The sequence below is a fragment of the Natator depressus genome, chromosome 17 (assembly GCF_965152275.1).
Source record: "Natator depressus isolate rNatDep1 chromosome 17, rNatDep2.hap1, whole genome shotgun sequence".
In the NCBI taxonomy this organism is placed as follows: domain Eukaryota; kingdom Metazoa; phylum Chordata; order Testudines; family Cheloniidae; genus Natator; species Natator depressus.
This window is the reverse complement of record NC_134250.1, coordinates 20,985,318-21,009,484: the sequence shown is the minus strand read 5'-3', so window position 1 is coordinate 21,009,484 and position 24,167 is coordinate 20,985,318. Positions and strand designations below refer to the sequence as shown.

Sequence of the window (24,167 nt, the reverse complement as noted above, 5' to 3'; positions counted from 1 at the left end):
AATCAGGGCTGTGCAGCAAGGAGGCTGTTATCTGGAGGAGCCCTGCCTCGTTCGTTGCAGAAGCTGGAGGCGGTGCAGTGAACAAGGCAGGGACTGCAGGAAGAGAAAGGAGAGTCTCCTGGTGAAGGCATTTGAGTGCTACCCTGGCAAACTGGATTCTAGCCCTGCTCTGCCACAGAGCTCCTGTGTGAGGAGTCACCTAAAGCAAACTTTTTACAGGGAGCCTCTGTCTGCTTCTCCTGTTCTGGGTGCCCAACCTGAGACCCTGCGGTCCGATTTGCTTTGTGAGCCCTCCCAGCTGAGGTCAATGAGAGCTCTGCGCTCAACATAGGAAGTGCTGTCACATACTCGGCGCTCTGCCTCTCAGATTGGGCACCTAAAAGGAGATGCCATGTTTGACAATTTTGGCCTTCATCTCTGTGCCACAATTCCCCAGAGATAATGAGAGCACCTAGCCTGACTGGGGGCCGGGAAGATCAATGCATTAATGTTGGGAAAGGATTAAGGGACTACATTGAGAGCACCACACAGAAACCCGGGAGGAAATGAACCATTCTGCAATCAGAGCAGAGTTTGAATGGTAAGGCCTGGGGCCACCCACAGGATGATGAGGATGAATGAGCTATTGAATAGCTGCTCTTTCGCAGAGCACCGTCTGTCCTGTGCACTGAATGAGGCAGGGGGTCTGTGCAATTTTAATGTTCTTTTAACGACATTTTGCTGTATGTAATTGTGATGGGGTGAACCCCGCTCCTGGGGTGCCACCTGATCTGCTGGGGTCTCACTGAGCCTGCCCTTTCCACCAGCCTGGGTTTCCTCACCCTGTTCTTGCCATGCTTGGCTCTCAAGCCTTCTCCAGCACACACAGGTAAGGCCACCCCCAGCTGCAGACACAGACTGAAATCTATGTGGGAGGATTTAGCTAGGCTAGGGGAATGGCCAGGGGAATGTGCACACCTCCTTTGGGGTATAAACCCAAAATAATATTGACTTGCGCTGTATAGAAAGATCTGCACAGTGCAAGCTCATAAAAATTCACCCTCTCCCTCAATGTGGAGAGAGATATGCACAACTTTTTGCTCCCCCCCCCCAGCCCCCAATATGAATTGCACAAACTGGGTTTTGAAATAAACAAGAAATACGTTTATTAACTACAAAAGGTAAATTTTAAGTGATTATAAGGAATAGCAAACAGAACAAAGCAGATTACGGAGCAAATAAAACAAAACACGCAAACTAAGATTAATACACTCAAGAAACAGGTCACAAAATATAATTTCTCACCCTAAATGTTGTTTTAGGTAAATTGCAGAGTTTCTGTAGCTTAGAGTTCCAGTTATTTATCTTCGCAGACTGGACCCCTGTCTCAGCCTGGACTCAGCCCCTGCCTTTTCCTTCAGGTGTTTTTAGCGGTCTTCCTTCTTGGGCGGGGAGGCAGTGGAGAAGAGTCCTGATTGCCTTACTTCCCAGCATTAAATAGAATTTACATAAGGCGGGAATCTTTTGTTTCCCAGTCTGACCCCCACCCCCTCTTAATGGAAAAACACTGAAAGCCCAAGATGGGGGTCTAGTACCAGGTGACACTATCACCTGACCCTGTAGTGTCAAAGCAGCAACCCGGGGAGCTTCTCAGGAAGGCAGGAGATTAGTATCTTCCAAATCCTATTGTTCTTCCTAATGGCCCATTGAGGCTGATTGCCTACTGTCTGGTGGGCAGTAACACACACAGTTATAATTGTTACATAGTCAATATTCTTACCTTCAGATACAGGAATGATACGTGCATACAATTTGGATAATCACATTCAGTAAATCAGAACCTTTCCAATGATACCTTACATAGAATCATAGAATATCAGGGTTGGAAGGGACCTAGGAGGTCACCTAGTCCAACCCCCTGCTCAAAGCAGGACCAATCCCCAATTAAATCATCCCAGCCAGGGCTTTGTCAAGCCTGACCTTAAAAATATCTTAAGAAAGGAGATTCCACCACCTCCCTAGGTAACGCATTCCAGTGTTTCACCACCCTCCTAGTGAAAAAGTTTTTCCTAATATCCAACCTAAATCTCCCCCACTGCAACTTGAGACCATTACTCCTCGTTCTGTCATCTGCTACCACTGAGAACAGTCTAGAGCCATCCTCTTTGGAACCCCCTTTCAGGTAGTTGAAAGCAACTATCAAATCCCCCCTCACTCTTCTCTTCCGCAGACTAAACAATCCCAGTTCCCTCAGCCTCTCCTCAGAAGTCATGTGTTCCAGTCCCCTAATCATTTTTGTTGCCCTCCGCTGGACTCTTTCCAATTTTTCCACATGACCTATCTTGCATAAAACATATCTCAGTTATGCCATATTCATATCATACTATTTCTATGAAGAATGTGGGGTGTAAGTCACAGTAATAGCCAGTGGTTTTTAATGCTTAAAAATGAAAACAGCAACAACAACGGTTGGGATCTTTAGATCCCCGGCACGGTCCTCTACCAGCTCAGCTAACAGAGAACTGGTAGCAGTAATAGGCTGTTATCTTCTATGTGGCCCTGCCGCTGGAGGGGGGTTGGGGGCACACACTTTGCCGGAGGGTTTCACAGCTCTGTGCTGAGAGCAGAGGAAGGACATTCTGGGCCAAAGGGGGTGACTGATGGTCTCCCGCACCGTGCGTAAGATCACCACCTGGGCTGGTGCTGGTGGTTCTGTCATGCGTAGGCTCAGCTCAGCTCCTTTGGGACCAGATCCTGCACGGGGCCAATGAACTCAGCGCAATCAGCGGTAGAGGAGGGCCCTTCCGGGAGGCGCCCACAACCTACATCCCACCTGGGTGAGCCGAGTCAGAAAACCTTCCCCCCTCCCAAGCCTGTGTCCATGCCCCGGGATCTTCTCCGCAGCCACAAAGGCTAGAAACACGGGGTCTTTTTAAGGAAGATGTGAAATGTGCTGAAGCTGATGGAGGCCCCAGGGGTGTGCAGGTACAGGGTGCAATGCTCGGTGGAGAAGGGCCTATTGCTCTGAGCCCCGAGAGAGGAGCAGAGACCATTCTGGGTTCCCCTCAGCCATATGGGAGCCACGTACACGCAGAGGATCTCTTCGTAGCATCAATACTGGTGCCTCTGTAGCTGCTCTTGGAGGACAAAGCGGGGACAGCTGCAAAGGGTTCCAGATGGTGAGCGTGAAGCTGGCATCCCGTGCAGCCCTTAGCGGGGCTGGAGCTATCGGCTCCTTGCCCAGACAGGCCCGCACTCAACGCCTAGACGTGAATCCTTCAGCTCAGGTTACACCAAGCATGGCCATAATAGAGTGCAGTACATTTATGAGCTAATATACAGTAGCTTTATAACAGGGCCTCTCCATCACTGGGACAAGGCGGGTGGCTTTCAGTGAATTGAAAAGCTGGTGGCCCCAGACCAGCCGAGCTGGTGGATTTATTACCGAAGGTAATGCGAGCAGCAGACCATCATATTATTGTGATCAACGACACAATATCCAGAGTGCTCATTCACCGGGGGATTCATTTCAGAGCTCATCTTTATTCAGACGCAGCCGCGGCACAGCTGAGATTGTCTTTGCAGACATGCTGAGCTTGTGTCTATCTGATGTCAATGCCGGGGCCAAGGAGAGCTCGGGAAATTAAATACCCCTTCTCATGCCCTCCCACACCGCCCACAATACAGCTGCTTGCTCAGGGTATAGTGTCTGATTGTTGAAAGAGCTCATGGCTGGATCCCCCAGAGCCCAGCGCCCGCAATCCAGGCCAGATTCCAAGAGTCCAGCTCCCAGGATTCCCCAGGGCTCAGTGACCAGGGCTGGGTTCCCCAGGGCCCAGCGCCTGTGGTCGGGGCCAGATCCCCCAGGGCTCAGCGCCCGCGATCGGGGCCAGATCCCCCAGGGCTCAGCGCCTGCGGTCGGGGCTGGATCCCCAAGGGCTCAGCACCCACGATCAGGGCCAGATCCCCCAGGTCCCAGCGCCCGTGATCAGGGCCGGATCTCCCAGGACCCAGCACCCGCCATCCAGGCCAGATTCCAAGAGTCCAGCTCCCGTTGAGACACCTAAACAAGGGCCACATATTCCAGAGCACTCAGTGTCCAACCTGCATCCAGCACACCAAGTCCTTGAAAAAACCAGGCCCCCTCCTGGGTGCTGAGCCCTTCTGCAGACCTCCCCAAGCAGACCTGGTTTGCAGCCACCACTGCTGTTTCAGTGGAGAGCATTTTGCACCTGTCAGTCATTGGGCTCACATATTTTTCTGAAGCTGCAAACCAAGCTCAGTGCATCCAACTGAGCTGATCTGCAGAGGCAGATGGGTCAGCGGCCAATCTCGGGTGCAGGAAGGCAGGCTGGATGATTTGCAGGTGTGGAATTGCACTCACAGAGACAAACAGGCTGTGTGGAGACCTGGAACGGTATCAGAGTCGCTGGTGTGAGATCCTCCCTCCACCCTACGGGCGGGCAATGTTGCATTCTTGACTTACAGCCCTAAGAAGAAACATGAGCAATCCATTAGTAATTTCCTCCCTTAGCTCCTTAATTGGCTTGGATTGGTCTGTAATAAGCGGCCCCCTCAGGATATATTTGTTTTATAGCACATTTAACTAATGTTATTTGCATAAATGGAAATTAAAGAATGGGGGAGACACAACAATGGGATTAAAATTGATTCGGTGCAGAAATGTCTCAAGGTATTAACGTTAATGACGGTGATGGGGGTGCCAGTGAATAGCACCTTAAAGGCAGATACCATGTAAATACATTAGCAACAATGCACGGCTAATAGGGATTGCTTCCGTTAAATAAATTGTTCCAAGACGTGCCACTGGCGCACGGAAGCGGCGTGTCTAATGCAATTGACTTATCCACTTGGGGCTGCATCCCAGAGGTGCGGAGGGCTAGCTGTCTTTATAGAGCTGGTTCTGATATTTCCTGCAGGGCTGGGTGCAGAGTAAGGCAGAGTAATCCAAGAGTAGGGTTTAGGAGCTGATGGTTTTCTTAGATCTCCCCGTGTGACCCGGGACAAGTCATGTAAACGCTCCATCACTTTGACACAGTTGGAGAAGTTTCGAAAAGATGCAGAATAGCACAAGGCAAAACAGAATCTAGATACAGCTTGTCCTGTCGCATCCGGTGTCAGAAAAGGGGAAGGAGGAACATTTGGAATTTCAGGCCATTTTCGGGTTTTGACAGAGCCAAAACAAAACGACCGTTTTGAGTCAAAGCCAAATGAAATAAATGTTTTGTCGCAAATGGAAACACTTTAAACAGACATTTTTGAATGAAAATATTTTATTTAAGGGTGGGGGGTTGTTTTGACCAGCTTTGGGTGCTCTCCAGCCTCTCCGGGGGCAGTGTGGTGGGAGGCATCACAGAGGCTGATTGTCTCGATCTATAGATCTCAAAGCACTTTACAAAGGAAAGTCAGTAGCATTATCTTTATTTTACCGGTGGGTAAACTGAGGCACAGCGAGGCGCAGGCATTTGCCTGTGGTCACACAGCAAGGCAGTGACGGAGCCTGGAGCTCCCCAAGACCGTTCTCACCACTGGACCATCTGTGCAACTGCTTGCTTGCTGTGTGCACGTTTGCTACAATCGCACACGCACATTGGGTAACTGCTGGTGCAAAGGCCTCCAATGTGGGGGCAGTCGGCACCTCCAGGGGCCGCTCACTACATAGCAGGATCACACCCCTGGTTCCCAATCCTCCAGAGGGTCGAAAACCAGGCAGGGCTCCGTCCCCTTTCCAGACGCCTTCCCCTTTAGTGCAACACCCTCGCTGACCACTGGGGGCGCTGTTGCAGTGCACAGCGGCCTTTTGTTCCTGCAAGCGAGCCGACCTGCACGTGGCCAGATCCAGCCTTGCACAGAGGCTGCTACCTGGGTACCACGCTGGACGCCGTCCCCTCGCTTAGCCCAGCTGTCTCTCATTCCCCGGCAGGCGGGGATGTGGCTCCAGATAATGTGCGGCTCCGGCAATGATCAGTTCTTGCTCTGACTGACCCATAATGAGAGCGGCAGTCTAGTGATGGTTTGCCATTGCCGTATGGCGGATGTGTCCTTCCCCACTCCTGGCCTCAGCGAGCTGAAGACAACTCCTGCCGTTTAACATCCCTGTACTGCCCCTTACTTTTCCTCCATTTAGCATTTGACCTGTGGAGGTGAACGTGTCGGGGGGTGGGGAGAACAGGGCACCCGCCTGGCAGGTGTTCGAGATCGGAGCTGCCTTCGTCTGCAGAGCCGCGGCCCCCGGGAACCACAGCTCCCAGCCGCCCGCGCTCCAGCTGGAGCTGTAGTCTCCCCAGGCCACACGCCGTTGGGGGTCTGCCCCCCCCCCGGCTCCAGCCAAGCTGCCAATGCAGCGCCTTGGAGGTGTGATGGCGCCCGCTGCTGCAGGGCTCGATCCAACCTGCAGCCCTGGGAGTGGCCGCAGGCCACCGGCCCCGCTGCTCAGTGCTGGTGCTTCCCTCCCTGTCCTCCCCAGGTGTCCAGCAGCTGCGACTACGTCTTTGTGAGCGGGAAGGAGACGCGCGGCTCCATGAACGCCCGGGTGACCTTCAGCTACGAGCACCTGAGCGCCCTGCTGGAGATGACGGTGTGGGTGCCCAAGCTGCCGGTGCACATCGAGCTCTCGGACCCCAGGCTGAGCCAAGTGAAGGGCTGGAGGGTGCCCATCCTGCCGGACAGGAGGTGTGCCCCTGCATGGGGGGCCAGAGGGGAGCTCATGCCCCGCGGGCCGGGGCGCTTACGGCCACAGGAGCGGGGGGCAGGGGACTCTGCCCTTGTCCGGCTTTGCCAGTCACAAATGCGGTTCCCACTGGCTTGGTGCTCCACCCGTCTGGAAATCAGGCCCGGCTTACTGCGGCTGGAGGCTCTTCCAGGCAGGGAATCAGCCCAGCTCCCCTTGACGGCCTCCTCCCGGCAGTAACGGAGCAGGCTTAGGCCCTGGGCTCTGAAAGGCTGCGCCAGGGGACAAGCTGCCCAATGGCGGCTCCCTGCTCGGCCACTGGAGGGCGCCGCAGAGCGAGTCAAAGCCCCCCTCTTCCGAAGGGGGCAGCATGCGGCCCGCATGGCACCCCAGCACCTGCGGCCTGAGTCACCAGGGACCAGAGGTGAAAGTAAGCTGGTACGCCCCAGTACGGCGTACCGGTAAGAGCCGGTGCACCGTACTGGGGCAGCCCGGCTTCCCCAGGGGGCAATTTAAAGGGCCTGGGGCTCCCAGCAGTGGCTGGAGCCCCAGGCCCTTTAAATTGCCTCCAGAGCCCCGCTGCTGGAGCCCTGGGGTAGCAGCTGCGGGGCTCCGGGGGCTATTTAAAGGGCCTGGGGCTCCCCTGCTTCTACCGCCCGGGCCCTTTAAATAGCCGCGAGAGCCCCGCCACCGCTACTCTAGGGCTCCGGGGGCTATTTAGAGGACCGGGGCGGTAGAAGCAGGGGAGCCGCGGGCCCTTTAAATAGCCCCTGGAGCCTCCAGCTGCCTCTGCCGCCCCGGTCCTTTAAAAAGCCGCTGGAGCCCCGCCGCTTCCCCAGGGCTCCGGCAGCTATTTAAAAGGCCAGGGAGGTAGAAGAGGGGAGCCCCGGGCCCTTTAAATAGCCCCCGGAGCCCCAGGCTGCTGCTGCTACCCCGGTGGGGGGGCACTTACCTTACAGGGTGGGCTGGGGCTGGCTCTGACCCCCTCAACCCCGCCTTTCCGCCCTGGGCCCTGCCCCTTCCGGGGGCCAGAGCTGGCCCCAGAGTACCAGTAAGTCACTCGACTTACTTTCACCCCCGCCAGGGACCCTCATGCTGCCCCCAGCTCCAAGGGGCTGGAAGAGCGGCCTTTGCTGGGGTGTTTCTAAGCTGTGCAGACAGCTCACAGCTCAGCCAGGCTCCGAGCGGAGAGAGGGCCTGGGTCAATGCAATACCCATACACGTGTGCACAGAGACATGTACACAAGCACACACAGCGACCTCTGCGAATGCACACACGCGGGTACACACTTCTGGGCACACGTGGTCACGTAGGTACAGATGCACACAAAGACACGCATACACACGCACACGTACCTCCGCAGATGGGCACCTATCCAGGCACGTGTGTGTACCACGTACACGCGTGCCCCCAGGTACACCTTCCCTCACCCCCAGATGCCCACAAGCACAGGCCAAGTCATGAATGTGCATGTGACCACACAGGTGCCCGCAGGGAGGCCCAGGTGCACATATTCATGTGAACACACACACACACACACACACACACACACACACACACACACTCCTTTCCTGGACACTGCCGTAATTCATCTAATAAATAATGTACAGTGCCTAGCACAACGGGGGTCCTGGTTCAGGACAGGTGCCTAGGAACTACCATAATTCACCTAATATACAGAGCACATGCCTTACACACCCTTTCAGCTCCCATGGGTACAGCGGGCCAAGGCCTTTTGTTCAGGATGCACCAATAGTGCTGGCCCTGGCCCTTCACATTAACCCCATCCCCTCCAACAGCAAATGCCACGTGCCATGGGATCTGCCGTCCAGGGCCACCTGCATCCAGAACCCTTTTGTCAGCCAGCTGCCCACATGGTCTTCTGCCCCCGGGGGGTGGTTTGCTATCTGTAGCAATGCTACTGCACATCTTGAGTTAGATACAGGCCTCACCGCTGAATTGCAGCTACTTCTGGGGTGGAGCATGGAGGCTGCTGAACTGCACAGTGACAGCTGGAAGTGAGGGAGCGTGCCTATATAGCGAGCCACCTGCGAGAGAATCATAGATCTGTCGGGCAGGAGGGGAAATCAAGAAGTCTTTTCATCCAAACCCTCTGCTCTGAAGCAGGAGCAAGTAAACAGGCTAGACCATCCCTGACAGGTGTTTGCCCAACCAGTTGGTAAAACCTTCAACGACGGGGATCCAGCCTAGGTCACCTGTTCCAGAGTTTGAATATTCTTAGAGATAGAAAGTGTTTTCTAATCTCTAACCTGAATTTCCTTTGCTGCAAACTAAGCTGATTGCTTGTCCTGACCTCAGTGGGCATGGAGAGCAAATGATCCCCACCCTCTTTCGAGCAGCTATTTACATATTTGATGGCTTTTATCAGGTGCCCCCAAGTCTTTTCTTCTCTAGAATCTGAACACACTCAGTTCTGTCAATCTCTCCTCCCAGGTCAGGTTTTCTAAACCTTTGACCATTTTTGTGGCTCTCCTCCCGACTTTCTCCAGTTTGATCACATCTCTCTGACAGTGCAGCGCCCGGAATTGGACACAGTGCTCCATCTGAGGCCTCCCCAGCGCTGAGCGGCATGGGACAATTACATACAACACTCTGGTTAATACAGCCCTTTTCGCAACGGCCTCACGCTGTTGGCTCCTGCTCAGTTTGTGATCCCCGATAGCCCCCAGATCCTTTCCAGCAGTACTGCCACCTAGCCAGTACCCCATTCCCGCGATGAGTCACTCACCAGTCTCTGGCCTCTATTACCTTGGTACCCGGTAGCTGCAGAGCAGGGGCAGCCCCATCCAGGGCAGGGTGGCTGATCTCTCTTGTGCCCCCAGGTCCGTGCGGGAGAGCGAGGATGATGAGGATGAGGATGAGCGGAAGCAGAACCGGGGCTGCACCCTGCAGTACCAGCACTCCACCCTGCAGGTCTTCACCCAGTTCCACACCACCTCCTCGGAGGGCACCGACCAGGTCATCACCATGCTGGGACCCGACTGGCTGGTGGAGGTCACCGACCTGGTCAGCGACTTCATGAAGGTGGATGACCCCCGGGTGGCCCAGCTGGTGGACAGCAGCACGCTGGCCGGGCGGGAGCCGGGCACCACGCTCTTCAAGGTACGGGCCCCTCACCCCCTTTCCTCGGGGCACGGGGAATCACGTGGCTGTGGAGCTGGAAGTCAGTGAAGGAACGAGCCCTGCGTGTACAGGGGTGAGTGGATAAGCCGGGGCCCTGTGTCTGGGCTCATGGGCACTCCAGCTGGCAAGCACTTGCTAGAGGTGATCAGGGATTCCCTAGGGGCCTCTGTCCCTCGGGGTTGAGCTAACAGCTGATGAAGCAGGGGAGGAAGTCCCTCTCTTCCCCCCGGTGCGGGGTCAGGCTATTTCCTGGCCCTCCTCTCTCCAGCCATTATATACTGGAGGCGGGGAGTGGCCTGTACCAGGCTCCAGCAGCTGATGGCTGGGCCACCCCACAGCTGTGGGGAAGGGGCCCCTGGCAGCATGATGGAGCAACTCACATGGGAAGAGACAGGCGCCCGCCCCGTGGCAATGCCTGGGGAAACCCCAGAGGGGCCCCACGTCCCCATGGGCTGCCTGAGCTGGGGCTAGTTGCAGGTGGGACAGTGGCTGTCCCTGATTGCAGGTGGGCTTAGGCCTGCAGCCCAGCTCTGCACATGGACCCTGCTGGAAAGCCCCGATCAGGGTCAGTTCCACTCCCCGTCTCCCTAGAGTTAAAGGGGCAGAGGGACCTTTCACCCACTGCCTGTAAAAGCCTCCCATGGGCATGGGGCCGATTGGCCGATACCGGGTGCCAGCCGCTGTCAGCGGGGAAATGCTCCAAAGCTCCTTGCCCTGGAGTGCATCTCCCTCCTGCAGCCGACCCCCCGGGGCGGGGTTTGTGATGGAGACACTGCCCCCTCCCCTCCTCGGCCAGAAGGAGAGGTCAGGCTGGCACCAGGCATCCGAGGGGCTGTATGCAGAAGGGAATGGTGGAGCCCAGCTGGGATAGGCCTCAGGCTGGGGTAGTCTGGATCGGGGGCCCTTTGCAGCTTTCCGGTCCAGAGGCCGGCCTGGGTGTGTCCGTTGCACAGAGAGCGTGTGTAGGGTGTTGGCATCCTGCGCTCAGAGTCCCCCAGAGAGGCAGTAAATGTGCAAATTCTCTGCCGTGCTGACGAGGGCGTCCTCCCCGCCGTGGGTGCCCATCGCGCTGAGGTCCCCGCGCCCCAGAAGCAGCATCTGCCTGGCCAAGCCGTGCCTTTGATCCTCGCTCTGGCTGTGAATGTCATCCTGGCTTTGAAGCTCAGCAAAGCAGCCGCCTCTCTCCTTCCTCCCTCCGGGGCTGGAGGGGTGACGGGGTGGGAGCAGTTTAAAGTTATCTCCTGAGCACATGCCTCCCCTGCGGGCTGGATCAGCCATTAACTGCAAGGCCTGGCGGCTCAGGCTGTAATTAGTTCTGGGCCTAGGCTCGGTTACACTTTCCTAAGCGAAATTCCTGGTTTCTTCGACACTGGCTTCAAAGGGCCGAGCGTCGCAAGGTCAGCAGGGCTGCTGCCGGGGGGTCAGTGCTCTCCAGGAAACCCCGCTCCATGTGCCACAGCAGCTTGGGCGCGGTGCAGGCAAAGGTCGTGCCCGTGGGGTCATCCCTGAGGCCCTGCCGGACGCTTTGTCAGCTCCCCTGTGCTCTGGGGGCCAGTGATGTTTCTTGGCTGAGCAGGAGGCTAGGGGAAGGGGGAAACTGCAGCACTGCTTTGTGGGAAAGGGTGGGCCCTCCTTGGCATCAGCAGGGCACTGCTCTGAGGGAGCTCGCAGCACTGGGGGTGGTCCCTCATTGGCATTGGCAGGGCGGTGCCAAGAGGCGGTGGGTGACTGGCTGGGCCATCACGGCCACTCGCCGACCGCTCCCTCTTGCAGGTGGTGTCCCCGCTCATGGAGGCAGTGCTGGGGGAGACGGTGCTGACGGTGGCGGACGAGAAGGTCAGCATCATCGATCTGAAGGCCCAGGTGGTGTCCAGCCTGTCACTCTCCCTCCATCCCAGCCCCGGCAACAGCCACACCATCATCGCTAAGACGGCCGCCCAGCAGACCCTGAACTTCTCCAAGCAGGTAACACAGGGCTCACGCCGCATGGCTCGCAGAGTGTGGGACTACGCCTCCCAGCATGCACTTTGGCTCTCCATGGAGCACTGCATGCTGGGGCCTGTAGTCTCCCAGTGCCGCACCCGCACATGGACACCTGTACTCACTGCTCTGCCGTTTGGATGTGGTCCTGCCCCTGAGAGGGCCTCTGGCTGAGGCACCCTGCCAATAACACGATCGGAGGAGGGACGGGGCATTCAGTGCGGCTCAGGGGCAGGCTGTTGGGTGCAATGATTTCGTTGGGGCTCATCTCATCAGCCCAGCGGAAATTCACCCCCATCCCATGTGATATGGCAGGACTGCTCATTTCTGTCTGGGAGAGGCCCTGGCTCCATCTGGGGGCAGGATCCCCGATCTGCGGGCCTCGGGGGCAGCTCACTCCTGTAAGTGCCCGTAGAACGGCAGGAGTTCCCATTGCTCTCATTCCGTGTAACCCCCAGTGCCCAGCCCCTCCTGGAGACCTCATGCATCCAGCTGGCCTGCAGGGATGACCCTGCAGCTTTTCCTGGCTGCCAGGGGCACTGTGGGACCTGCTCTGCCGGCAGAAGCCAGGGGCCTCTCTGGCTCCCCTCTCATTGATCCCTGGCTGGATCCAAGCAGGGCCTGGGCAGCCAATGGTGGGAGCAGAAGGTGAGGGGGTTCAGTCCTGGCCCCGTAAACCACCCACCCCAGATACTCTCAGCACCCACTCATCTGCCTACCCCAGACGGCCCCAGTTCCCATCCACTGACCGACCCCAGATCCGCCAGAAACCCACCCCCTTGCCCCAGGAGCCTCCTGCCCCACCCACAGCTGCCAAGCTTCCGGCAGCTCTGTGTCCTGCTTGGGTCAGGGTGTATTGATTATATGCAAGTTATTTACAAACATGCAAATTAGCTCCCTAACTAATTTGCATCTGAACCAAACTTGCCCGCTATGCCTAGGAGCCCCCAGGTGAGGCATGGCCCTGGGAATCATTTGCAGCAGTGCCTTGGCATAGCGCTGGCTGCAGGATGCAGTATCCGGGGGCTCTTCACTGGCCATATTGCAGTGTGTGCAGCCCCCCTACGGGATCACCAGGGGCTCTGTGTGGTATGAGAGAGGCCGACTGAGCTCACGCTCTTTACGGAGACCTCAGTGCCAGTGATGGTGACGGGCGGGTGTCATGGGACTTCTGCTGAAATAAAAGATATGCTGGAGTGAAGTGGGCCCGAGGAATGTAACCGGTTGGCACCGGGGGCAAGAGGGGAGGGCATTTGAAACCAATGCTTGCTCTCTGTGTGGGCTTTTTATAAGCCTGCTAACCAGCTCAGTCCTTTCAAACCCGTACTCCCACCTGGGGAGAGAGACAGAGGATGGGGAATGGATGGATGGTTGAAAAGATTGTCAGATGGATGCATGGAGAGCATGGTGGATGGATTCAGGGGTGGATGGATTCAGGGATGGATGAACAGCATGGGGGATGGAGAGGATGGGGGAGGGCGGGATAGAATGGATAGAGAGCATGGGGGATGGATGAATGGATGGGGAATGGATGGAGGGTTGGAAAGCATGGGGGATGAATGATTGGACAGAATGGGAGATGGACGGATGGATGGATGGGTGAAGAGCACAGGGAACGGATGGATGGTTGGAGACCATGGGGGATGTAGGGACGGGTGGATGGTTGGAGACCATGGGGGATGGAGGGACGGATGGATGGTTGGGGAGTTTGGGGGACGGAGGGACCGGTCGATGGTTGGAGACCATGGGGATGGAGGGACGGATGGATGGTTGGAGACCATGGGGGATGGAGGGAAGGATGGATGGTTGGGGAGCATGAGGGGTGGGCGGACAATGGATGGTTGGAGACCATGGGGGATGGAGGGACGGGTGGATGGTTGGGGAGCTTGGGGAATGGAGGGACGGGTCGATGGTTGGAGACCATGGGGGTGGAGGGACGGATGGATGGTTGGAGACCATGGGGGATGGAGGGACGGGTGGATGTTTGGAGACCATGGGGGATGGAGGGACAGATGGATGGTTGGGGAGTATGAGGGGTGGGTGGACGATGAATGGTTGGAGACCATGGGGAATGGAGGGAAGGATAGATGGTTGGGGAGCATGGGGGATGGCCGGACGATGGATGGTTGGAGAGTGTGGGTGACGGAACGATGGAGGGACAGATGGATGGATAGATAGGTAGATGCCCATTCCCCTGTTTGTTTTGCAGGAAGCCCTCCTGAGCATGTGGGTCTCATATAGTGATGGCACCACAGCCCCCCTCTCCCTCTACGACCCCAAAGACTACAACCTGGTGGTGAGCAGCCTTGACGAGAAAGTGGTGTCGGTGACCCAGGACCGGGCCTTCCCATTGGTGGTGGCGGAAGGCGAGGGGGCTGGCGACCTGCTGCGTGCCGAGCTGGTCATCTGCGAGAGCTGCCAGAAGACCAAGCGCAAGAGTGTGCTCTTCACGGCGCTGGCCAGCGTGCGGGTGCGCTTCAGCTCCGAGGAGGACCCCACCTATGACTATGGGGATGCCGGCCACGTGCCGAGCAAGCCGGGGACCTCGGGGAGGGAGGAGAGTGCGGCCAGCACCACCCTGCGGGCAGATGTGGAGAGGAAGCCGGAGCCCAGCCAGGACAGCGGAGCTCCCAGCATCCCCCACACCACTGAGGACTTCCCCACCATCCCCACGGGCTTCGTGCAGGTGCCGCGGGGGCTGACGGACCTGGAGATCGGCATGTACGCCCTGCTGGGCGTCTTCTGTTTGGCCATCCTGGTCTTCCTCATCAACTGCATCGTCTTTGTGCTGAAGTATAGGCACAAGCGCATCCCGCCCGAGGGCCAGACCAACATGGACCACTCCCACCACTGGGTCTTCTTGGGCAACGGGCAGCCCCTGAGGGCCCAGAATGACCTCTCCCCTGCGCCCGAGAGTCCCGGCAACCCGCTGGAGAACGTCCAGACCTGCTGCCATGGGGACCACCACAGCAGCGGCAGCTCGCAGACCAGCGTGCAGAGCCAGGTGCACGGGCGGGGAGACGGCTCCTCGGGGGGCTCCACCAGGGACCAGAGCGAGGACCCGCTCAACTCCCCCACCTCCAAGAGGAAGCGGGTGAAGTTCACCACCTTCACCACGCTGCCTTCCGAGGAGCTGGCCTACAACTCCATCCCCATCGCCGACGAGGAGGACCTGGAGTGGGTGTGCCAGGACATGGGGCTGCAGGATCCCGAGGCGCTCCACGACTACATCTGCAGGATCAAGGAGATCGCTTAGCGGGCTGCCGCGCCCTGTCACGCCACGCCAGCTGCTGCCCGCTGGCCGGGGCCCGAGCGGATACCCCAGACCCTGACCGCCGGAGCCGACTTTCGAGACTCCCCTCCCTTTCCCTTTCGCTCTCTCTTCTGCGCACGGGGCATCCCTTCTGCCACTTTCTTTTTTCTTTGAAAGGGAACAAGTGTCGAGCGAGCCAAACCCAGCGGGGTGAACCCCGGTGTCCCGAGGGAGCAAGGGGCCGCCTCTGCCTTCCGCCCACTCACCGCCAAAGTGCCAAGGTGCCTGCAAGCTGCTTGCACAAACCCCACCCCTGCCTGGCGCCGTCGAGGGGAGCTGGCGCAGCGGGGGGCGCGGAGCCCCGCGTTACGGGGGAGACACTGGTGGGGGTGGAGGAGCCAGAGCAGGAAGCTGAGATAGAGCAAGAAGTGGGGGGAACGGGGGGGGGGCAGGTTCAGATCTGGAGCGGTAACGGCCAGCGTGGCGGGCTCAACTCTCCACGTGCCCTGACACTGCCTTGGCCCGCCCTGCGAACCACGGACCGAGCGGCGCGGCCTCCGAGCGCGCGTCGGCCAGGGAAGACGAACAGGATTTCTCTGCTTTACTTTGTTGCACAATAATGTTGAATAAATATACATTCAGGGATCCCCCCCGATGGGCCCGGTCCTGCCACCGGTGTCACGGGACACGCTGCTCCGAACGCTGGGGGAAGGGCGGGGAGGAGCGTGCAGGGGGCCTGGCCCCAAGCTAAGGTACCTCGGGAGTGCCCTGAAAAGCTGGAGCGAAGCCGTGTGGCTTTGGCCCAGGCAACCCCGCTGCCATCAGCCCCGGGGAATACGTGGAGCGGCCACGGCCACTCCCTTTGCTGTTCCGAACCAGAGGAGGCCAGCGCCCATGTCTGTCCCTGCTGCTCGTGCCAGGCCCTGGGCTCCTCGCTCCCGTCCGGGGCCTCTTCCCTCCGCAGGGAGCTTCGCTTCTGAAAAGCCAGGCCTGGCATGAAGCCGGGGAGGGGAGGGAGTGGGGCCAGGGACTCCGTTGGCCTCCGAACCCAGCCACAAAGCTCCTGAGCTGCATGGGAAGCTAAAGCTGAGGTTCTCGGCCCCGGGCCAAGCTCTTGCGGCTTCTCCCAGCTCCTCCTCGGACGGTCCCGTGCCCGCCCCCCGCTTGCAGTTCATAGTCTCGGCGTGTGTGCCTTCCACAAATGGCAGCACCTGCGGAAATGGCCCCAACCAGCCCGTCAAGGGTCCCCTCAGCCGGGGCGCCCCAGGCCTGGGGGCCAAGACCGCTCGCCTCCCACCCGTGGCGGGGTATGGGGTGAGCTGAGCTCCCAGCTAACCGGCTCCCAGACCACAGGCTTCGCGAGGTTGCACTGCCTCGTGCTGGAAGCACGGGCCTGGGCGTCAGCTGCCCTGGGACCCAGTCACGAGCCTGCGGATGACTCGGCAAGCTTGAGCGAGTCACCCTCCGTGCACCGCCCACACCGTGCCTCAGTTTCCCCTCTGTACAACATATTACAGTGGTTCTTCTTTGGCTCCGCTGTCCCTCCCCGGGTTCAACGGAGACTGTTGTGGGAGGGAATTTGCTCACTTCTCCGGCTTCTGCCCAGGGCAAGCCCAAAGGCTGAGTGATGGATTGAGAGTTCGCATGCCAAGTAGCAACTCCAGATGTGGCCCACTCCCTCACATCCTCTGGGAAGGGGCAGCTGCTCCTGGGGAGAGGTGAAGGTGCCACCCCGAGAGGGGTGGGGAGCGGGTCTAAGTGAGCAGTTCAACCACGATGCTGTGCTCATAGTGCCAGGCCTGGTCCCATCGTAGCTCCCCCAGTAACAGCCCAGTGGGGCCTCCCAGAGCCAGGCCTGGCCAACCTGCAGTCATAGGGTCTCTCCCTGCCGCTGCCTCGTCACCTTGAGGCCTCAAGCGTAGCCGCAGGTTTGGCATCTGACCCCCTCTGCCAGGGAGCCCGGAGTCTGGGCCGCTCCCATCGCCACATTCCCATGACTCTCATTGCGGGGTCTGAGAAGACGCACAGTGCATCTCCCCAACCGCCTCGCCCCGCAGGCCCCACCATGCCAACGGTGGTGCCTGAGCAGTGCCCCATAGCGCACATCTGTGCTGGGGGTGGCTGCCCACATGCCCCACCCCCCGCCCTGACCATACCAGGCAGTAGACACACTGGCACTGACTAGCAGAGGGGCAGGAGACCAGAGCTGCTCATGCCAAGGGAGGGGTGTTATCTCTCAACTGGGCTTTACCCACCACTGTGTCTAATTTTTATTAAATAAATAAAAGAGACTAGGGGGGGGAAAGGCACTGGAAAGGCGGGAGCGTGGACAGCATCTCTGTTGGGTTTGTGTAGCATTGCTCCTTCAGCCCGAGTGGTCTAGCCAAGAACCAGGGCCTTGCGGGGGGTTCTGTCTGTTCGGAGGAGATATTGGTGAGAGTCAAACTCATGGTGGATGCTTGTTTAGTCACAAAGAATGTCCACACGCCATCCTGTTCCCTGAACACAGGAGCCGCAAACAGCAGCAGGCAGTTTCGTGTCTCAGGAATCCCCACGCCTGCTCCCCCAGCCAGCTCTGTGCCCAAGAAGCCATGTGTCTCTTCTGCCTCTCGGGATCATACTGACAATCACCATCAACACACTCCGCTGTGATTGGTATCCTATCCCCTGTGTTTGCAAGCAGGGAACCCCACCGAGCCTGCCTGGCTCAGCTCTGAGCTGCCATGTGCCTTGGGCGGTCTCTCCCTAGTTGTAGCTCTCTTTAGTCCATAAAGGGATTTAATTGCTCCTTGAGAGTGAAAACCTGTTTGGCCATACCTATTGACATTACCTAGGGGCTTGTCGACACATGGAGGTCATCAGGAATAGCTGTTGCACTTGAAATTCACACCCTACCTGCAGCTGAATTATCGTCCAAGTGTAGCCGAGCCCTCAGGCTGTGATTGGCAGCGGCTCTGCGGCAGGCTCCCATTCGCCTCAGTCACAGTGGCGGTGGAGCTATACACAGTGCACTGCGTGTGGCCATTAAAGCAGAAGGGCATTGGTTTCGCCTTTGCCAGTCCTGGAGGAAACAGCCCATGGGCTTCTAGGGAACCCAAGGTGCTGGGGAAGGGGTTTGGGGCGGCCCCAAAGGGGTGTTGGGTGGCCACAGGCTCCCTACCCTTCCCATGTCGCAGCTGGGAGGGGCTCCCCATGTGGAACGCTTGTGGCCCACTGGCAGAGGGAACTGGTGTGGGCTTTGTGCCCTTCTAAGGTGGCTTCCTTCAGGTGCGGTGCTAAAGACAAGCTGGACCTCGGAAACCCTGCACCAGGCCAAGGGGGAGGTGTTGGCGGGGGAGGGTTGGCACGGAGGCAGAGGCTGAGGATTTGGCCTAGGTACCGACGTGTCCAGCAGGCCCGTCGGCCACAGTGATGGGTGCAGCCAGGCACAGAAGGACGCTGGGGGCCTTGTCTATAGGCATGAACTGCCAAGGGCTGCTCATTAGGACTGGGCTGCCAATCGTGACTGTCGGTCTACAAGAATGAGAGCACCCCCGTGCACACACAGCATCCCTGCCACGCACTGTGTCTGTCACGGGGGAGACGGTCCAGGCGCACACGCTGTACCCGACATGCACCGGTTCGGTAACTCCTGGGGTCAGTGCCTGGCGTTGCCTGGAGCAAGGGTGCTGGTACATTAAATCCTAATCCCTAGCTATTCTCCATCAGTGGGTCTCCAGGCACTGCACAAAGGCTGGCAGTGTCGTTACCTCAGGGGAAACTGAGGCACAGGGCGGGTCCCAGCTCTGCATGAGGCTTTCCTCAAAGTGAAACATATCACTTATTTTAAACTCGTCTTTGGAAGCAGCTCTCATGTGCCGAGATGGCCCCTGACCCCCAGCCCCTGCAGCATTCAGCTTGGCTTTAAGTCTCCTTCCTGTGTCTGCCTCCATTTTAATTAGGCACCCACTGTGGTTGTGTCTTTGAATGCTGATGGCCCAGGACGCTCCTGGCCGAACGCTGCCCTTCCCCAGCTGGGAGTAAACCCCCAGCGATTCCTTGGGCTCCTGGATTTACACACCTGTGACTGAGAGCAGCGTGTGGCTTGTGGTGCTCTGAGGGTACATCTCTCCTGCGATCCGGGCGGTATACCAGAGCTAGCTGGCATCGAGCTAGAGCACCAGCCGGCCATGCATGGGTCCAGGGGCCTGGACAGGGATTGTGCTCAAGATGTAGCGTGGCACAATTACAGTGCAGCCATACCCTGAGACGAATTAACAACGTAAGAGCAGATATTGCACCAGCGTCTTCCAAGACAACTCAAGCCCTGGACTGACAGCCCACTTGCAAGAAGAGCTGTCCCTCTGAGAAAGGTATTCAGTAGCTAGCTGTCCCGCCTTGGGGCATGAGGTCAGGGCCTCTCAGTGTATCCTGCATGCTAAGCCCGGGTCTGGGGGGCTCAGGCTTGCTGGTTCCACGCCCGCGCTTGAGCGTCCACACTGCATTGTAGCCCTGAGTTTACAATTGCCGGACCCAGTCTCACAGCTGTGCTAATGTGGTCCCACTGTGCTGCACAGCCCTTCTGACTCGGGTCTGAGGTGTGAGCTGCGTCCACACTGCAAACTGACAGGGGCTTGGACCCGCGTCACAGTGGGACTCAGGCTCTGAGCCATGCGCATAGGGACCCAGTTCCTGAGCGCTTGCTGACCTGAGTCAGACTGATTGGTGCGTGGAGGGAAGCGGGGCTGAGCCAGAGCCTGGCCTTGGTGTGACGTGTGGAGACACCCTGACAGGCTCTGCCCACAGCGGGAGCTAAGGCGTGCTGCATATCTTTGTAGTGCCTAGGAGCGCCAGCCCTGGCCCAGGCCCCCACAGTGCTAGGTGCCGAAGAAAGACAGAACAGAGCAGGTCCCTGCCCCAAACAGCCTCCAGTCCACGTAAATGCCCACTTCCGATCTGCTGCTAACCTTCCTGTTAAGGTGGGTGCCACTGCGGCAGAGCCAGTCTGTGCGGGGCCTGGCACTGGCCAGCAGGGCCTGAGTCCCAGAGCGGAAACAAAATCTATGGGTCATGACCGGGTTCTCAGAAGCTGGAATGATCAGGGCAGACACCTGAAGGTCTAGATCCCTTCTGAGCTTTCGGGCCTGTTTGTTTTCCATGCGAAATTAAAGCATCTCTCGGCCTGATTTTCGTCGGCAGAAACATCTCTTGCGCCTGCGAAAGTTCTCAGCTAGCAGCAAATATTGTTCATGGTTAGCCAAAAACCGAGCCCACCTCTGGCCTTTCTCCTGGAAGATAACCCGTCCACCTCTCCCGCGCCTGTCCCCAGGGACCAGCAACTTTCCCCACAGCTGTCAAACGGGAGGCTCAAAAGGACCAGGTGTTCTGCTCGGGGACCAGCAGCGGGAGCCTTCAGGCTGAACCAGGTCCCACAAAGGGGTCAGAGTGGGAGGAGCTCCCTGAAATGGGCTTGGGCTACCCCCTGGGGCAGCAGCCCCCATGTACCAAACCGGCGTGTGGACACACACTGGGTTTAAACCAGGTTTGTATTGATTTCTCTGACACCCATAAATTGATCTAAGCAATGCACTATTTCACGAGGAGGGTGGTGAAGCATGGGAATGGGTTCCCTAGGGAGGTGGGGGAATCTCCATCCTTAGAGGTTTTTAAGGCCTGGCTTGACAAAGCCCTGGCTGGGATGATTTAGCTGGGGATTGGTCCTGCTTTGAGCAGGGGGTGGGACTAGATGACCTCCTGAGGTCCCTTCCAACCCTGATCTTCTATGATTCTAAGATTGGCTGCACACAAAGCTGCCCCCAAATCAGTTTGTCACCTCACCTTTGGTTAAACCAGTGCGATCTCTATGGGCAGACCCAGCCATGGCTGGCTCCTGGGGCTTCCTAGTGCTTGCAGTGTGTCCCAGGGCACAGTTCAGCATGGCTTCACATCAGCCTGTCCCTCTTAGAAGATGGGTCACTGCATGCTGGGCTAGCCGAAGTTGTCATTGGCTGATTTCCCCAACCCAGCATCAGAAGCAGAGAGGTTCCCACTGATGCTCTGTTGAGCAGCTTGGCTTTTGACTGAGCACGTTGCCCCAGCTTCTCTGGTGACGAGGGTGTTGGGGGAGCAGGGTGTATACCGGAGACATGTGCTGTTTGTTTTCTGTGCCGTGCTAAGCAATGTCTCAGATTCCACCAGGCCGGGTGAAAGCTCCACGCCCTGCACCATGTGGTTAAGCTGACCGATGTCCCCGTGTAGGCAGCACTTCTGCTGATGTAGGTGCGGCCTCTCGGCATGGTGGGTTACCTCCGCCCAACGCCGTCGGGCGTGTCTGCACTGACGTACTGCAGCCCTCACTCTCCAAACGGCCCCAGCTCCGCACTCAGCGATCTGGGGAGCGTAGCCCAGCTGGCGTCCTCTGAATTAAGAATGGCTGTGATGTGAACTGCCACTACAAGGCCCCCAAAACACAACGGGCCAGGGTCTCTGCAAAAGCAACGGGGCAGGGTGCACCAAGGTTACCACTCCCCCTTTCTCTTTTCAGTCCCCAGCCCTGGTGCAACAAGAGCAGTCCAGGGGCTGCTCTAACCTCCCCAAAGGACCATTCACCAGTTGAGGCCAGTGAGAGCAAAGTGCATTCTGGCCATGCCCCATCTCCACCCCCTGTGCTGGAAGGGTGACTCTGGAGTCAGCTGTGCCGTCACCATGGGAATCCTTAGCAAGGGCACTACGGCTGCCTGATCATTGGAACATAGAAATTGTCAGATTGGGTCAGACCCGAGGTCCAGCAGCCAGCACCAGAGGCTTCAGAGGAAAGCAGCAATGGGCTAATCGCCCGCCAAGGTCTCATCCTAATCTCTAATAGACCCTGGCTGCAACCTTGAATTATGAGCTTTAATTTCCCTTCTGAAACATTTGTTACCGTTAACTATAACCACACTGGTTACTCTTGTTTTCCATATAAATGTCCGATCCCTTTTTGAACCTTGCAAAGTTCTTGGCCACAACCATTTCTGGTGGCAATGAGTTCCACCGTCTAATGATGTGTCGGCTGAAAGAGTATAATCAGGGCAAAGGGCATACAGCTGGGATCTATCCTACTCCCTCTTTTCCAAGTGCCCAATTACCTGTCGGTGCAGTTTATGTCATTTGGACATAATGTAGCCAGCTGCCCTTGCCTGGCAGGTAGCTAGGGCGGGGTTATCACAGCCTAAGGGAGTTAGGTGCATTGCCAAAGCCCAGTGAAGTCAAGTGGGTGACCAACTCTCTTTGGCTGCTTTGACAATCCCAGTCTAGAACTCTAACACAGGTCACCTGCATCTGCGGGTTTCGGTGCCTATAGACACATAAAGGGTGAATGGAAAGCCGCTTAAAGATGAGTCACAAGGGCAAAACAGTGGATTTGTGCCCCTTTTTTGCCTTTCTTATGATGGTTAAAAGAAACTGGAAAGACTTGCTATTTTTCAAGGGAAGGGAAGGCAGGTACTGCTTGTTTTTTGAGGTTAGAAATTCATGTCTTGTCCATCCTGTTTTCCATGGAAGACCCTATGGACAACTGGAGAATGAGTAGGGCTGCGACATCACAGGTACAAAGCAAACAAAACCTGTTTAACTGAGAGGGGCTATAACTGTTTAACACTCTTTGCTGCTTGCTTTTGATCTCACTTATGTAACTCAAATGTCTGACACAGCTGGGAGGGAATCTCGCTGGGGTAAAGATATAACACACTCCCTTTGGCTGAACTCTGAGAGTGCTCCTGTTCCATTTCACTGAGCCCTCCAAGGAGACCTCCAGCCAGCTCTGGAAAATCAAACTGGACCTTCCCAATCTTGCTTTCCCTTTCTCTTTGTTGTTTTCCATTTACAAAGATGCCATTTCTGGGATTTCTAAGATAAAAACCTGAGTAAGAAAAACTCAAACCAACTTAATACCCCCCAAAACCCACTGAACAAACTCTCTGACTCCCACAAAACCCAGACCTGTCAGGCATTCTGTGTACATCATAAACCAGGATTTAGAAATCCAGGATGAGATCCTCTGCCCCCTTCACATGGCTGCATCCCCATAAACAGACCGTGCAAGCCCTGGCTCTGACTGGGGGAGGATTCTACCAGTGCTGGCTGAGCAGGTGCCTATCTCAGAGCTGCCCCTTCAGGTGCCCCTCCCAACCCTGAGTGTAGGGGGGGTGCCGGGGTGGGGGTGAGGCTGGAGATGGGTAGAGGCCACAGTACAGAGATTCTAGCCAGCACTGTAGCCCTGTGTGAACCAGGGGAGGCTGCTGTAACTTAGCCAGGCCCTGCGGGTTAAGTTATCCCTGGGGTCCGTCTGGCCTCATGAGCAGCCCAGAATTGGGATGGTTTAAGGGTGGCTTAAAGCCATCTGACTGCCCCCCACAACCGTCTGGGCTGTGGCTGTGTGTTGCTTCTCTTACAGGCTTAGCATAGAATCTCACCCTCAATATTTTCCTTTTTAAGGGCCCCTTTGATGGCTCCCTGCCCACCTCTTCACTGTCCAACATCTCCTTTTAACTTCCTCATCGCAATTCACGGCTACCTAGGCTATCGCATTGGGAGCGATCCTTCCCGTTAAAGGAGAGTGCACTTAGGTGCCATAAGGAAACAACGACATGTCGTGGTGAAAGCAGAGCAGAGAGCCAGCGGGGTCTATCCCCAGCTCTGCTACTCACCTGCTTCTTAGAGCATGGCACAGTCGCGTAACGCTGCGTGCCTCAGTTTACTTATCGATAACGGAACAGTCAGAGGCGTGGCTGATTCACTGATTTCCTGCAAGCTCTTTGAGATCTTCCGGGACTTTAGCCTCTTAGCTGATTCTCCCGCCTCGCCCCCTCAAACTTTCTTGCAAGGCGCTGAACAAATTTTTGTCGCCTCAGGAGACGGAGGAAACACACCTGCTACATTTTTACTGCTCCTAATTATAAAAGGGGGCAGGCGTGATTGAGCAAGCTGATTATCTAATAAAAATTCTCAGCAGTAAAATTCGCACATCCTAATTCCCTGCTTGGAACTTATAAGTCTCGTCATTAAATTAACATATATGAATATGTGTTTTAAAAAAAAGAGAATATAATAAAAGTTTATAATTGCAATAAGAAACTCCGGTGTGTGGATTATGGGAAATA

General features: G+C 56.9%; 1 protein-coding gene across 1 annotated transcript in view; it reads left to right on the top strand.

Annotated features, from left to right (window-relative positions):
• Positions 1-15,460, top strand: part of TMEM132E (transmembrane protein 132E) — a 230,842-nt gene extending 215,382 nt beyond the window's left edge. The window contains exons 6-9 of the mRNA XM_074974672.1: positions 6,467-6,672; positions 9,515-9,794; positions 11,589-11,780; positions 14,005-15,460. Of these exons, the coding sequence (XP_074830773.1) occupies positions 6,467-6,672; positions 9,515-9,794; positions 11,589-11,780; positions 14,005-15,051 (1,725 nt within the window). The 3' untranslated portion in view covers positions 15,052-15,460. The remainder of the gene's footprint in view (positions 1-6,466; positions 6,673-9,514; positions 9,795-11,588; positions 11,781-14,004) is intronic.
• The last annotated feature ends 8,707 nt before the right edge of the window (positions 15,461-24,167 follow it).